The 17,144-nt window shown below is 43.9% G+C and overlaps 1 protein-coding gene across 11 annotated transcripts in view; it reads left to right on the top strand.

The window, feature by feature from the left end:
• The window catches only part of RBMS3 (RNA binding motif single stranded interacting protein 3), a 1,095,516-nt gene that overhangs the window by 594,155 nt on the left and 484,217 nt on the right, over positions 1-17,144 (top strand). For all 11 annotated transcript variants that reach the window (XR_009462585.1, XM_059728828.1, XM_059728829.1 and 8 more), the window contains one exon: positions 2,708-2,766. Coding sequence is in view for 10 of the 11 variants with exons in the window: in XM_059728828.1 (XP_059584811.1) it covers positions 2,708-2,766 (59 nt within the window). In the remaining variant the exon portion in view is untranslated. The remainder of the gene's footprint in view (positions 1-2,707; positions 2,767-17,144) is intronic.

Below are 17,144 nucleotides of genomic sequence, written 5' to 3'. Positions count from 1 at the left end.
TTAATTTGCTGGAAGACAAATTTCTTTGTCTATGATTGTTCTCAATCTTTTTAGACACTTTCTGAAATGCCAGCCAGCTCTTAGCTTTCACACTTTTTTTTTGACTACAGAAAAATAATAGAAAAGTTCTTCTGTTGTAAAGAATTCAGAAAGACCATAGCAGGCTGGACTGTTTTTGACACTCTGGATTACTTTTTGAAATCTCTGGGTTTTTCTTATGAAACATATGGTGGGTGGGAGACTGGGACATTTGTCATCAATGGGGTTAAACTCCCTCTTGTCATTTGTGGTTTCAGTCTTTGGTTGCTTTTGGATCCTCTGTTTCACCTGTATCTTCAGGTGGTGGACATGGCTAAAATTGCCTTTCACCAGCTGTACCTGGTAGAAAGGTTGTAACCCCACTTTTTTGAGACTCTGATCTGGCCACCATCACCTATGCTTTTGTAATTTCAAGGCTAAACTACTGCAATGTGTTCTACATTGGCTGTCCTTGAAAACTATCTGGAAGCTGCTGTTAATACAGATCGTGGTACCCCACTTCCTAATGGGGCTGGGTCACTAGGAACATATAACTTAAGTGCTCCAGAATCTACATTGGCTCTCAGTAGCTTTCTGGGAGTAATTCAAGGAGCTGTTTTTGATCTATAGGGCCCAAAATAGTCTGGGCCCTTTGTAGCTAAGGTGATCACCCTTTCTCTTACACCACACTGCAAGGTCTCTGAAAACAACCATCAGTCTGCTTGGGGAAAATACACGGGATGTCATTCTCTGTAGTTGCTCCTTAGCTCTGGAAGTCCCTCCCTCTTTGGGCATGCCAGAGCCTGACATTAGACAACTTTTGAAAGCACTGTCATACCTTCCTATTTTAGCTGCAACTTACCAAGTAATGCTAGAATGGGATGCTGTTTAGGGGATCTCTGTATTATCCTCCTGTTCTGTATGTTATCCTCCTGCTCTACTCAACATTGGTGAGGCTGCAACTGGAGTACTGCATCCAGTTCTGGGTGCCGCACTTCAAGAGGGATGTACAGAAGCTGAAAAGAGTCCAAAGGACGGCCACAGGAATGATTAGAGGTCTGGAGAACAGGCCATATGAGGAGAGGCTGAAGGACATGGGACTGTTCAGTCTGGAAAAAAGAAGACTCAGGGGGACTTGGTGGTAGCCTTTAAGTATACAAGGGGTGAACATCAGGGGCTGGGAGAACATCTGTTCACGAAGGCATCCCAGGGGAAGACTAGGAATAATGGTCATAAACTAAGAAAAGATCACTTCAAATAAGACATAAGGGAAACCTTCTTTATGGTTCATGTGTCCAGAGTCTGGAACAAACTCTTCCCAGAGGTGGTGCATTCACCTTCCCACCTAATGGGAGATCTTCAAAAGATGACTGGACGTGCTCCTTTCCTGCCTCAGAGCAAGGTGGATGGACCTGATGATCTCTTGAGTTCCCTTTCAGCCCCTAACTTGAATCTATGAATCCTGAGATACTAGTTCCCATATAAATTTAAAAAAACCACACAAATAAATAGGTGGTTGCACACCTAACAGTGCTAATAATATGTGGCATCCCATGGTACCTGTAAAGGTAAAGAGATCATTGCTGCAGAACCCCCATTGAGAATCACTAATGTAGACATTCCTAAGTCACGACTGTAATTGGCGATTACATTGTCAGTTTCAATGAGAATTCAGAGACTGAATGGATATAGAAAATGAACAACCTTCTTAAGGAAGAATTTCAAACTGCAGTGACAGTTAGGAAGGTTGTTGTTCATCTTGTACGTCCTCTCTAGGTAAATCTGTTACTTCTGTTCCTAGGATCATCAAGCCAGCACCTTTTATAAGCCTCCTCCTCGTGTGTCATGTATATAATTTGCGCACACCTGTATGTGTGTGTGTGTGTGTGTGTGTGCAGGGGCAGATCCAGGGGGAGTGCAGTGGTACAGATGCACCCCCCTTTAAGTTGATCATGCCACAGGTGCAGCCACTGGGAACTTTTTTTAAAAGTAAGAATTGTCCCTCCCTTCCACTCCATGCTCAGCTAAACCTCCTTTCCTTCTCTCCCTGGGAGCGGGGATGGAGCTCCAGAGATGCTCCTGCCCACTTCAACCAGGTTCCTCTTAGAGCTGAGCTCAAGCCATTGACAGCAGCAGCATCAGGTGGTCCCTCGTCCCTGGCTGGTTCCCCTGGTGTTTCCTGCCAGCCTGAGAACTGGCATGGGGGAAGGAACCACCTCACTGCCACTTCTGCTGCTGCAGCCCAACTGCAGCAGGACTGGGCACAGCTCAGGATCTCTAACTCTACCCCTTCCCCACCACCCCCTCCCCACCACTCCCAGTCCCTGGTTCAGCTGGGTACAGCAGCAGCAGAAGTGGTGGTGGCAGGCAAGGAAGGGGAGAATGGGAGGCGAAGTGCAACTGAAGTGAAGGGAGAAGTGAAAGAAGGTTCTTACTGCTTGAGAGAACTTGAAACAAATCCCAGGCTCCTTTTCCTGTAGTGCAGTCTTTCTGCACTGGTGTTGTAGGTGGGGGAGGTGCTAGGAGCTAGGATGCAGGGTCACTGCTCCAATGCCTCCTTCTCAAAATCCTAGATCCACCTGTGTATGCATGTGTAATAAAATATGTAGACTACTAAAACCACATAATTCTAGGCTTAAAATATAATAATGTTTCTTTCTAATTTTGTTTGTTCTTTCTTTCTTTTTAGGTATGGGAAAATTGTATCCACAAAGGCAATTCTTGACAAAAACACAAATCAGTGCAAAGGTATGTGCAGTCCTCCTTGAGAGTTCAGTGTCTGCTTGGTTGATTGACTGACGGCCTAACTGCAAGGCTCGGGCTCCGACTGTGCAATCAACGTAATATACAGTATATTGAAAACATATTTAATAATGCCAGTGCTTTGAGTTGTATTTCCAGTAACATTGCTCATTAATTTTTTTCATTAACAAACAAAATGAAAATCACAAATCAGAACAAGAATCAAATTGCTTCAGCAGAAAAGTAAATTACCTTCTAACCACATAGTGTCATCTGATTTGAATGATATCATCAGTGATGCAAATTGATTTCCTATATAAAAATGAGGAACCCTTGGGAAAACTTTCCCAAGCAAAACCTTGACTTAATTTTTCTATTCTATAAAGTCTCAGACTGCATTATTGGAGGAAGAAAATGTTCATTGTGTCACAAAAGTGTTCATGAAATTGTGACATAAAGTAAAAATAATCTTTAATATCTTTAACAGTTATAATTTCAATGCTTATATTTCAAAATATGATCTGTTTCTTTTAGTGTGTGTTGTGTTTATATTTATATTTTTTTATCTAGAGAGATAAATACATGGATGCAGAGGCACTTTCTGAAGACTAGAGTTATTTGTTATTTGTTGATTGATCAGAAGGTCTGTCATTTCTATTGGTGGGACTGGAGTGTTGGTGGTAAAATTTGGAGCTTGCTCCCCTATAGGATAATACTGTAATTCCACAGCTAATGAACTGCAGAATCTTTATGTGCTAATGGTTAGCTGTATTCTGATAAAGGAGTACCTTCTAGGAAGCAGAAAGCATTTTCTATAAAGCCCCTGTAAAATATGTACTTAAGTAACTTAGGGCAGTAAGCTTCAAGAAACATTAGAGCTATGATGAAATACTAAAGCAGGGTGTGAAGAGGAGAAACAGGGAGAGTCCCTTGGAAAAAAAATGAGCAGGATCAAATCCTGTCCAATGTTTCTGTCCTTCAAATTCATGCAGCTGCAAATGAAATAGCCATTCAAGATAACAGGTGGGGGTAATGATATTCTACCCTGCCAAAATGTAACAGTTTTAACAAGGCATAGTCTGCCGCACAGAGAATGTGGTTAGGCTCATGGACTATATAGCACTGTAGCAAAGTGGGTATCCTCAGGCCAGCCGTCACTGGCCCCACCACCTGCCTCTGGGCACACTGCCCACTTATCTCGCCCACCATGCCTTGTTGGAAGTTAATAAGTTGGTAAATAAGGTGGGAGGTTGCCCATTTTTCTTCGCACCCCAATATTAGGGGGGTGCCCATGGCTCTGTACCACCCCTACACCGTGGCCCAAGCCTCGCAGATGGCATCCAGATGTTAAAAAGCACCCCAACCACACACTAGACTCCAGAATCTTCCTGGTGGGACCCTCCTTCGAACCCTCCACTCAGGCAGCCTACGCCACCTTCATCCGGGCTGCTGAGCTCCTCATAGCTGGCTCCCCTCTCGGGTGTGGTTCCCCGCTCAGGACCTTCAGCCACACACAGGCCCTGACCTCACCTCCAAAGCCAGGCAAGGTCCCAGGCCCACAGCTCTGGGTGCCCCTCACAGTGGGCCCCTGGCCCTTTTGACCCTTTTGGTCCTGGCCCCGGCATAGGCCAGTTGAGGGGCACTCTACCTCAGCCTCACTAGCCCCACACTCTCCCCGGGTCCCCTTTCACTGGATGTGGGGGAGCTGGGGTACCTCACACCACAACTGGTACCCCAGGGTCTCGCAGGGGACTCTCACTCCCTGCCTGGGGCAGCAGGTCATGGTGCTACTACCGATGTTACTTCTACCTACCCGAAGGTGAGGGATGGGGTTAAGGTGCCCCTACTTGCCTTTCACCAGGGTGGTAGCTTGCCTGGCATTTCCTGGGGGCTCCCGCACCACTGAGAGCCCCACCAGACCACCCACTCCCGGCAGGGTGCAGTTTTAGGTCATGCCCAGGACCAGGAGCCTCCAAAACCATCCCCTACAGCTCCTCCCTTACCTCCTGATGATACCAGCATCCCTGCGGCCAGGCAACGTTGTTGCCTGGCCTCCAGCAGCAAAACTGCCCTATTTATACGGGCAGCCTTAGGTTCAAAATAGCTGCCCTCATCAGGCACCTGGCAGCTGCTAGCTCCAGGCCCTTAAAGTGGCAGGCACAAACAGTGCCCTGCCACGAGAACTTACATAGTATTATGCACATGCAGGCCAGCATGTGCATAATGGGAGCACTTACTGCTTTTGTTAAAATGAAAAGCCTTGTCTCTTCCACTAAACATTCCTGCAAGCTGGTGTCTCATGTTCAGCACTGCTCCACAATTATTTCCTTGAGTTATTTCTTCAAAGATAAGAGAGCGTGGCAGAGGTTGTTGAAAGAAAAACACTTCTAGATGTTGGGGCTTTTTAATTTTGTACTGGATAAAAGTTAATTCCTCATTAGCAAAATTGCCAAAAGTGCAAAAAGGGAAAATGAGCTACTAACTCGATATGTCAAGTCTGTTGGCATTATTCTTTGGGATCTATGTAGAATATAATAGGTAATGGTGGACGTTATCAATTTAAGAACTTGGAAATATATTTTGACACTGAAGTCTTGGCCAAATCATAGCAGTTGGGTTTGAAAATTAAAAAGGTCATTTCATAGCAAAGAAACAAAATGTATATGTATTAATGAATTTCCATGCAGTTCTGGCAGAATACTTTGCCTAGCTAAAGCAGCTACAATTCTTAGGTTTATTGTCTTCTCATAATAAAGAAAATGTGATGAAATTAGCTTTATTCTTCAAACATTCTTCTGATTTTAAAAGATGGTGAGTATACTCTAGCCATTTTAAGGGTTTGTACTGTCCAATCATGTTTTAGGCTGATGTGAGCTATTGTGGTGTCTTGCGCCCTTCTGGCCGCCCGGCCTGTTGGGGTGTGGCCCCTCCCCTCAACTCACCTGCCACGACTTTGATGTTAAACTTACTATAAGAGGGGTCTTCAAGGGAGATCTTTCCCGGGTGGGCCTTCCCGATGGACGGCAGTACTTATAATCGTTGGGTGCGATGTTCCTCGGGGCTCCACCTCCCCTACACCCTGTCCACTTGCCAACCGGTTGGTGATGTGTTAATGATGTTCTCTGGCCCTGTAGGATGGCCGAGGGCCTGTTTATTGGGTTCCAGTCACTCTTTCTCCCCTCTTGGGGTTGTTTTACTTCAAAGAAAATATTCCTCTGAGTAGGAGGGGGCTGCAGGGCTGTCTCCCTTATCCCAGTCCCCTCTAGGGATCTCAGATGCCTCCTCTCTCCTACCGTAAGCAGGGAGCTCCCCTGCCTCCTCAGTCTTAGCTTCTTCTGAGGGCTGTGTGGGTGCTCCTGCTTTGCCTCCTGTGGAGGCTTAAAGCTTTCCCCGGTGCTGCCTGCATGAGCCACACAGGCTGGGTTGCCTCCTCCCCGTGCTGGCGCCTGCATCACGAGCAGCCAGCCAGCCCGCTCTCTCTCTCTCTCTCTCTCTCTCTCTCTGGCTCTCTCCCCCGCCCCAGTTCCGGCGGGGCTTTTAAACTTTCCCACAGTGGCTGGTACAGCCGCTGGGATTGGCTCAGCTGTTTCCCACATCAGAAACAGCTGATTAAACAGCCAGCGTAATGCCGGTTCATGCAGCTGTGGCTACGGGCGCGGCTGCTGTTCCGGCTGCCCTGTGGGAGGTAAGTTAGCTCCGCCGGGGGCCTGCTTTCGGGGTATGGGGCCTGCGGGGTTCGCTCTCTCCCCCTCGAGAGCCTGTGGTGGTGCCTTGCTGCCACAGCTATTCAGTCAGGTTTCAGGAAACCATATAGGATACCTATACATGATCAGCAAGGCTGCTCTGATGCACTGTAATTATAGCATGTCAGAGCAGACACGATTAATTGAGTATGCTGGAGCATGGTAATTACCATGCTCCAGCAGCCTCCAGCATCTTCTGTATCAGCGTCCTCCTGCTTCAAAATGGTGCTTCAAAAGCACCCAGATCATCTCGTGTATCAGCACCCCCATACTTCAGACTAGCTCATAGATGAGCTTTAGATAAAGCCACCATTTTAAAGCATGGGGATGCTGATACATGAGACTCTCCAAGTGTTTTAATTAGAGTGGCTGTAAGAGCTGCTCTGATTAAAGCTCACCCCCCCCCCCCCCCCAGTCCTTCCATTCCCGGAGCATGTGTATAAATGTCCATAGGTTCTAAGAGAGTTCACTGTGGAAACCTCTCCTTTCAAGATTGCACTTTGTTGGGTGGCATATGTACTACCTGAGGAACAGGAGAAACAAATATAATTCTGTAATAGAACAATAGGAAACAAAACAAGCACAGTCATGACAAAATGACCAGAAATCTCTGAACAAAGGAGGGAACAATTACATATAGACAATAATGAAAAACAGACATGTGATTCATTCAGATGCTCAAACACAAGATCATAATAAGATCTAATGAACTAGTTGGAGAGTTTAGGTTGGGGTTTTTTTGGTCCCCCTTCATGTATTTGGCTTGTGGGTCTAGTGTGCTTCCTAATTTAAAAAAAAAACCAAGGAAATAAAATAAAGGAAACCTTTCAAGAAACATATTAATCTAAATTTATAGTCGTCTTTTTTCATTCCCCCCCTACCTTTTTCCTTCAACTGGCTTGTAGGCCTACATGCTTAGAGCAGAAGGAATGAGTAATGGATATTTCACAGTACAGTTTCCATACCTCATAGCAATGGAATACAGAACATTTAATCTGCCAAATATACAAACCCATTACTTAGGAATTACTGTCATCTGCATCTGTTGCATACAGAGGAGTGGGAGTGTGAAGTTTGTGATGCTACAAACTTCTTTGTGGCACCACATGCCACATGCGGCAAACGTTAAAACCTACGCTATAAATTTGCTGTGTGGTGGCAAGTTTGCTACCGGAATTTCCCAGTAGCAAAAAAATATTTAAAAAACCCCAGGAACAAAAGCGGTGCAAAGCACACAACACAAACATGCATTGGCTCAATTGGAGGCCAGGCAGCCTGCATAAATGCTCTGGTTGCTGGCCAGGGCTCCATGTTGTGCTTCAGCACATCAACAGGTAAGACTGCTAGAGCCAACACAGGTGCTGTCCCAGGTGCCACCAAGGGCAGTGTGCCCATGTGGGACATTTTGTCCCGCTATGAAGCACACATATAGGCATGTGTGCTGAGGCAATTTGTGCCACTGCAAATGCATCCCCCTGCTCATCTGGCCACAGACTATTGAACTGTATGCATGCAGATTTACTTCCTGGTTTAGTAGGGAACTCATAATTACTTGGGCATCCTACTAGGTCCTTAAAAGACAAGACCCAGGAGAACTATTAGAAGTTTTAAATCCCACCTACAAAAATATTTTTTTTCATTAAATAAAAACTATGAGTTGCAGTTTATAGAAGATAAACATTCAATTTTATAATCTTTGTTTTACAAAAAAGAAGAGTGCTTTGACTTTTGAGCACTCTATTTTGTCTATGGGGAGAATTTTATCTAAAAGGGTGAGGAAAAGCCTAGAAAATTAATGTGGAATTCAAAACTTAATGGAAACCTTTTTTTTCTTGCTTAGAAATCGTTTGTCAAATATTTCAAATACAAATTTTGGGGATACACAGGTAAGATTTCAGTAGAGGGTATCTACAAGGGACTATCTTTTTTACTTCAGCTGTATCACAGGATATTACATTTAACCAAGTTACTCCCTTAATGAAACAAAGACCACTGTAGCAAGTGGAAGCTTTTGTATATTTTTTAATCTCTATTTGCATATAGTAAGGGACAACTTTTCCTGTATACCTGATGCATAAGTATAGGAAGATGAGGAGGGACAGATAATGTGATGCCACCTATCTCTCTATAGATAAAAGTCTATTTTATCTTGCATTTAATCATCAAGATTATGTATGTGCTTCAGTTTATATGTATGCTTTAATACCCCTGTGAACTGGATCCTAATAAATAGGAGGAGTTCAGATGCTCTGATAAGAGAGCTGTATTAGTATCTATAGCTGTACATTAGTTGTACAATGTACAATCCATTTTATCTCTCTGTAAGTCTGCAAGGTAATTTGTCTTTGCAGGTATATTATAAAGATGAATATTGTTAGAATATTTTGAAAATGTTGAATTGCTATGTCTATGTTATGTATTTATTGATTACTTTAATTATTTTGTTACATTTAAGAAGGAAGTGTTTACTGCTGAATAAAAATATGAAGCAGGTGCATGTGAAAATATCTGCTTGTGAAGAAAGCAGCAAAGCTCTGTGGAAGGCTTTTTAGTTAATACATTTTATTTATTGGGAATAGCATACACTGAAATAAATGTGCTCTGTTATTTAAGGGTTCTTAGAACTGCCATTTTGAGAGAGAAAAAGGAATCCATCCATGTGGATCTATGCCTGCTCACTGAGTGTAAACTACATATACCAGGAGGGTATGCATAGCCCATTTTGGGGAAAATGGATCTCAAGGAAAGTAAATAATTTGTTAAACAGATTTATTTTGAAAATATATGCTGATGTTACAAATACCTCCTATTTTAGAAGCAAGTATACATAATGTATGTGGCAATAGTTAAGTTCTAGTTTTTCTTCCTTAATATGGTCAAATTCTTATATAAGCAGTGGAATAATGGTTCACAAGTTATTTTAAAATGAATAATGTATAGTATTTAATTAACAGGCTTTCATGAAATGAGGGATTTGCCAAGCCTGGCCAGGAGCTGAGTGTGGGCAGGTACTTTACAAGCCTCTCCAGATAGCTCCCCCAGTCTCAGTACTGTAGAAGCCCTTGGTAAACCAGTCCTGGATCTCTTAAACAGAGACTGCATATTATGCTGGATCGAGCCAAGTTTTGTCAGCAAGCAGAATTACAACCCCCCATCTCCAGAGTTGGAAGAGCATTGCATTAACTAGCTGTGTCACAACCTTTGTGCCATCCATCTCATAAAGCTGTAAGGTTGCTGTTTCCAATCTTAATGTGCTAGGAAGAATCCCTTTAGGGTGTCCTCTCTTATTGCTGTGGTGTGGTTGCGTTACAAGATTTGTTTGGGGAGCCCATTATCTGTCATTCCCAGAATGTGGCCAAGGGAAGTCTACCTTCTTGCCTGTTCTGTTTATGCAGCTGCTGGTAATTGTGCCCTTTGCAAGATTTTTGCATATTTTATTTTGTCTAACCATTTTACTTCAAATATCCAGTTTAATTTCCTTTGAAAAAAATTGCTGCTCCTCCATGACTGTAATCCATACAAGAGTATACTTTGGACATTGTTACTGAGGATTTGCAACTTAATGCTGATGCCCATAGATTTAGATTTCCATATTGTGGTGAGCTTCTGAAAAGCAGTGCTTGCCTTTCTCACTTGAGTTGTTAGATTATAAATGCAGTAACTGGGGTTATGGAAAGTGTTGCCTACAGAAGAAGAATTGGCAGCGCTCAAAACTGTTCCTAGAATTAATCATTTTAGGTCATACTGGGTGCATCTACACAAAAACGCTTTACTACTCAGTTGAGCAAAATACTGCATAGTGGGTACATCTACATGAGACACTACATCACCCTAGTGATGAGCTATGACAACATAGCATTGGCAGGCATGAGCTGTGATGCCACTGGTACTAGCAACGAGCTTGCTGCTATTGATCAGTAGGGTCAGAAATAATGCATGTGGCCCTGGGATGCTATAGTACTGGCATCTACTGCATAGTCATTTAGTACTTGTTTTAGCAGTTGTGCAGGAACAAGTGCGGAGGCAGATGCTCATGTAGACACCCCCCCCTAAGCATCACCATCTGTACGTGCAGACCCTTATAAGCTGTGCAGTAATTTGCTCTACTCAGCAGTTAATTTGCTGCCTGAAAATGCAAGTAGCAAATTAACTGCTAAGTAATTACTGTGCAGTAAGGTATGTGTAGATGGCTGAATGGGAGCAAATTTGCTCTTGGTCAGCTGGATAGCAGGAGGCAGGAGATTGTTCCCTGCCCTGGGATCTACCTGCTACCAGGGCAGGCTCCACCACTGGAGTCCAGGCAGGGATAATATCCCCCTGCCCTGGCAGCAGGGAGCTCCCAGCCCCTGCTCCATGATCACAGAGCTGGGGCTGAGAGCTCCCTGCATGGGGAGAGCTCCCCACCCAGCCTGGAGCTGGCTGGGACCTGCCCCTGATTGGGACAGTTTCCAGCCAGCCCTAGGCTATGCAGGGAAGTCTACATGTGCAGCCTGGAGCTGGCTGGGGACTGTCCTGTCTCAGTTAAGAGCAGGTCCCAGGCCCACAGTTTTTCTTGTGATCCTGGGGGATTGGGTGATCCAGGCACAGGGCTTGGAAAGATCCCCCTGCCTGGATCCACCAGTGGGGCAACTAGCAGTGAGCTAGGGGGAATCCCTGCTGGAGGCTCACTGTTAGCTGCCCCTCCAATGGATTGGGGCAGAGATTTGGGACCTGCCCCTACCCCACAGCTCTTTCCAAGTCCCATGTCCCCAGCTGGGGAGCCAAGGCCAGGAACTCCCTGCTGCTGGGACAGGGGGACACTGTCTCTGTCAGGCTCCACCACCAAAGCCTGCCCTAACAGTAGGCAGCTCCTATGGGGAGGAAGCAATCTGGCAGACCCCTCCAGGAGACAGTGTCTCTTGGCTCCCTGCCAGCCCCTGGGCTAGCACCCAGGGGGAACCTAGAGCTCCTGCTGGCTGCTACAGGGAGCTGGTGCAAGACCAGAGAGGGTGGGAGCAGACTGCTGCCAGGAGCAGCAGATCTGCTCCCCAACGGGTGCACATGTAGATGCCTGCCCAGGGTGGGTTTACTCCAGAGTAAATCCAGCAGAATTTGCTCATGTAGATGTGCCCTCTGACTTTCATTTGCTCATGTAGATGTGCCCACTGAGAGAGTTCAATAGAGGGCAGTGAAAATGATTCAGGGGCTGGGGCACATAGCTTCTGAGGAAGGGATAAAGAAATTAGACTTATTTTTTCTGGAGTAGAGAAGACTGAGAGGGAATTTAATAGCAATCTTTAACCACCTGAAGAGCAGTTCCAAAGAGCTAGATTGTTTTTATTGGTGACAGATGACAGAACAAGAAGCAATGGTCTCAAGTTGCAGCAAGGGAAGTTTAGGTTAGATATTAGGAAAAACTTTCTCACTAGGAGGATATTAAAACACTGTAACAGGTTACCCAGAGAGGTGGTAGAATCTCTATTCTTGGAGTTTGTAAGACCTGGCTAGACAAAGCTGTAGCTGAGATGATCTAGTTGGGGATGGTCCTGCTTTGAGGATGGGGATGGATCAGATGACCTTCTGAATCCCATAAAACCCTAATTTTCTATGGTTCTGTAATCAAACCAGTCTGTTAACTTTTGTTTAGAGATTACAGCACATCTGATGTGTTGCTAGAATTCAGAAGATCTGTGTAATTTAAAGAGGCAACCTATATATTTCCATTACCTGCTCTATGGATCCTATTAAACTGACAAAGACTTTCTAAAAAGCAGTACAATTTAAAACCAGTTAGACACCTTGTTAGACAATATTGCAAGGTGTGAAAATGCAATTAATACAAGGACACGTGAGATGGAAAACAAGTTGTTCTTAAAATCTACTCTTGATGGCATTACAGATCTTGTTCAGAATAATTGTACCAATGACTTCTTGGGATAGACCCAGGGAACAAATGCCAGTTTTCACAATCACTGAAATCCCTTTTCTTAGGCAGTGTTGTGATGATTCCTTTCTGTGATTCTTCTGTGGGAAAGCATGCCTCCCATGCTCATTTGATGCTTTCAAATTCACTTCACTTGTTTAATCTGGTTTGTAGTTATTTAATATTGGTCAGTGGTAATACAGTTTCTTAGATTGTTGTTGACAGTTGCTTAGCTTCTCCCAGGGTGATTTCCTCACAATTAACCTCAGGTTTTCCATCATGTCTATGCTGTGAAAGTTGAAATGTGTTTCAAGTGGACGTATGTTCACTGTATAATGAAAATGCAATATACATCTTTACATTTGTTTCTCAGGTCTGCTGAGAATGTTTCTATGTTTGACTAAATTATTAGTCCGTTGTGGCTCTGACTCAAGTCAAATACAAGCTTTTATGCGCTATTTTGGCTCACCTCCACTTCCCAAGCCTATCACTATACACTAATTTGCTTCCCCTGGCTGAATTTTTTCCTAGCTCATCTATTTTTTCTATATGCTTCTTTCCAGGTATTAGTATCTTCTTGCTCACTAAGACTGAGGCGGTTCAGCCTTGCCTGTTTCCATCTGGTGATGACAACCAAAGTGGGTCTTGGTCCCCAACTTTTCTTTCTTATCCTTGGAAAATCCCAATGCCTTCTCAGCCATATTGGCATATGTACCTTTGATAGTCCTCCAGTCTTTTTCTTCACCATAAAAAATGGAATACAAATTTGTCAATGTGAAAAACTTCTTTGAAAGCTGAAGTCCAAACTCTATTTTAGTTTAGTGAACCAATGGGTGACCAAAACTTTGACGGTAATATTTAGTGCATGGTTATCTGTTCCTGCTTATGCATTCGTATCATAGAAATCATAGAAAATTAGGGTTGGAAGGGACCTCAGGAGGTCATCTAGTCCAACCCCCTGCTCAAAGCAGGACCATTCCCAACTAGATCATCCTAGCCAAAGCTTTGTGTAGCCGGGTCTTGAAAAGTTCCAAGGATGGTGATTCCACCACCTCTCTGGGTAACCTGTTCCAGTGTTTTACTGTCCTTCTAGTGAGAAAATTCTTCCTAATATCTAACCTAAACTTCCCTTGTTGCAACTTGAGACTTTTGCTCCTTATTCTGTCATTTGCCACCACTGTATCACACATGAAACTGAGAATCTCATACTGTGGGACTCGATTAATGAGATCCCGTATTGTACAATTTCTCTTTATCTTATTCATCAGTCATTCATAGGAGTATATTACTGGATGACTGTCAACTTTATAAGTTGGGTCTAGAATACCAAACAGTGTTTTACTATTTACTGGCCACATCTACACGCATGCTTAACTATGGAGTAAAGTGTCACCATCTACACACGCGACACTATTAGGCCATAGTAAACTAATTAAAACTGACATAACATAGTACTGTTGGGGACAGTACTACCTCACAGAGGGGTAACTGACTGAGATTAAACACACATGTAGATGCTCACCATGGGTGTAAATTGTACCTGGTCAGCCTAGCCAGCGGAGGGCCAGACTCCTGCCTGCTGCCTAATCACATGGCTCTGCCCTTTTAGCACCCTTGAGCCACAGCCAGCCCCTCTGCCGTCTAATGCCTCCATCCAGAGATGGGCTGACCCACTGCACCCTCCAGCCCTGCCATGAACTGCTCTGCTGTGGCTCAAATTGCTGCTGTCCTAAGCATATGTGTAGATGCTGTGCCCATGAGTAGCTTACTCTGGCTCAAACTACTCCAGAGTTTGTTGCTTTCAATTAATTGCACATGTAGATGCACCAACTGGGCATATTTACAAATGCTATTAATGCACTGTAAGCTTTTACTGCACAGTCAGATACTATGCAGTAAGCTCTCTCTGGCACGGCATCTACACGTGCACCTGTTGGGAGTAAATTTGCCCCTGAGGGGAGCAGTTCAGTGCAGACATACTTCAGTCATGCTGTGCCCCTTACAGCAGCAAGGGGGAGCTCCAGGATCCTTTGGGTGCCAGTCTGAGCTTGGCAGGAGACACCAGGGTCAGGCCCTGGTCCCTGGGGGTGTGTGGGGACCCGTCCTGCTTCTAGGGCCAGTTGCCTCCCAGCCCCATGTCCTGATCCACAGATTGGGGAACAGGGCTAGGAAAATATCCCCTCCCCCAGCTGCTGCTTCCCAGCCCCAATCAGGACACAGCAGTAGACTAATCTACTGTGCAGCAAATGCTTCATACATAGAGATAGTGATACTTTACTGTACAGTAGATTAGTCTATTGCATAGTAAAGCATCTCATGTACACATGCCTGCTTATTCCTAGTTCAATACAGGTGTATGATCATTGTTATTCATGATTAGGATGACTCCTCTTCCTCCAGGTGGAGTTCCTGTCTGGATCTTGATTTTTTTTATTGGTCAGTTTGAAATAATCTGTTTCTGGTTATCTACTCTCATTCACAGTGAGACTGTCATTTTTTTCACCGTTTTGTATTTCTCTCCTCTCTTTCTTGAAATGATTTTTCCAACTAATAGCATCATATATTTAATCTGAAACAGTAGACTCTTAAATAAACTAGCTTTTTGCTAGTTCAAGATTGAATTGGTAATTATCGCACAGTTTGAGCACTATCTACTTGTCCAAGGATCTGAGACTGCAATTAGGAAGGTCTTTCCTTAGTTTCCAGGAAAAGAATATTTTTTCAGGATGACAATATCAGCATCCCAAGATTAAGTGCATTACTTATATAACATGGGGCATTGTAGTATTAATGTGCATGTGGAAATAGAAAGGCTTTTGAAATTTGCTGTGATTTGTCAAAGTAGGGCCTTTCTTCCTTATCAGTGTGTGTGTCTACACATGTGCATTTACTGCGCAGTAACCAAAATTACTGCGCAGTACAGGCACCCGTCTACATGAGTATGCCCATAGTGTGCAGTAAATATGATGACTTATTGCAACTTGAGCATAAATTTGATACCTGCATCAAGTCCAAGTCAGTTCAAATGCAGTGTTTAACACCTGGATGCTGGTCTGCAGCAAATTTAAGTTGGCGTAAATGCACATGTAGACATGCCCAGTATTAATTTATTTCAGCAATATATTGCTGTAAATGTTTTAAGTAACAGATTTTATATTGTGCAAAATAACTTTTAAAAAACACAGTTTTGCCAATCCCAAATGTTCAGAAATCACAAGAATTTTTTTTTAAGTTATAATTGTTTTTAAAAGAGTACTTTAGGTTTTCTTTATTTATTAGGGCTGTGTGAAGCTTCAGTCCCTGATTCAATTTGGCACAGAGTCGGGCTGATCTGGTGGCTGAATCTTCAAATCTGAATTGAATCGGAGCCCTCTGAATTGATTCAGAGAGATTCAGAAAGATTTGGCAATTCAGACATAGACACAGCTGAAAATGTTTTTTCTACATTCCTCTAGGTAGCAGGTAGCTTAAGAATGCTGTGATGCTGGGCGCATGGAGTCCCACAGAAGTACAGGGGGCTCCCCAGTGTGCTCAGCAGCAGACCCAGAAGTGGACCAGAAGCATTTCCAGTCCACTTCTGGGCCCTCTGGGGAGCATGTGGAGGGCCTCTTCATACCCCCCATGGCCCCAGCTCGGCAACTGATGCCTCCTGGGTCTGGGGGGGCACCCAGGGTCCTCCTGAGGCTGATCGCTGAGCTGGGGAGTGTTCAGGGGGGCCCCCCTGTATGCTCCCCGACAGATGCAGAAGCGTACCGAAAGTACTTCTGGTCCACTTTCGGCTCTGCTGCCATGCTTGTGGAGGGCCCCCCCCGCACTCCCGTGTGACTCTCCATGCACTCCAGCATCTTAGCATTCACAAGCCACACTGGTACTGAGGTATGTAGAAAAAACATTTAAAGCTGTGTCTATGTCCAAATTGCTGATTCTCCAAATCAGCATCGAATCTTTGAATTCAGAATCGGCCAAATCGAATCAGGGACAGTGATCTGAATCAACTAATCGAATCACTGTCCCTGATTTGGGATGAATCCGAATCTAAATAGAATAGGGTCCTCTTCAGATGCCCCTACCACTTGGTTTCTGAATTTTTAGGATTTTTCATGGTCTGTTTTTAAGCTGTTTTCTATAAATTGCAAGGGTTAGCAGTTTTTTTTTTCATTTTAAATGAAGTTCTGATATTGTTGCATTAGCATTTGACCCTGAAAGCTGAGACTCTAAGAAGAGCAACAAGCAAAATAATACTTCACAAAGAATCACAACGCTTAGCAACAGTGAAAATACAGTGACTTGATCTCTGGGCTCATTGCTTAATGGTACTCTGTAAGTGTGTGACTAATCAACAGCTACCTGCTGCTTGATTTAAAAAAAAAATTTTTTTAAGTAACTAGATGACGTTGGATGGACTTACATTCATCTCCACTTAAACACCTATCGTGTCTACCTGAGGGTGCATATATGCTCTGGCAACAGACAAGGTGCTTTGCAAATGGGGCCTAATTTTAAATTCTCTATCTGGGTTAATTAACTCAGATATGGCAATTTCATATTTGCCAATGCATCCAAAATTTTCTCTAGTGGCATTAACGGGGTTTAATGAGCAGCTCTGAACTTCTTACTGTAGCTAGGAGATGCCAGCACAGATTGTTTTCATCCCATTGTGAGGACCCTCACAAAGACAACTTTCTAATATGTCCACAAAATATCACTTCATATTTTGCTTTACATTTGTTGCAGCTCTA

Source organism: Alligator mississippiensis, chromosome 5 (assembly GCF_030867095.1).
Source record: "Alligator mississippiensis isolate rAllMis1 chromosome 5, rAllMis1, whole genome shotgun sequence".
NCBI lineage: Eukaryota > Metazoa > Chordata > Crocodylia > Alligatoridae > Alligator > Alligator mississippiensis.
This window is presented reverse-complemented; position numbering and strand designations above follow the sequence as displayed.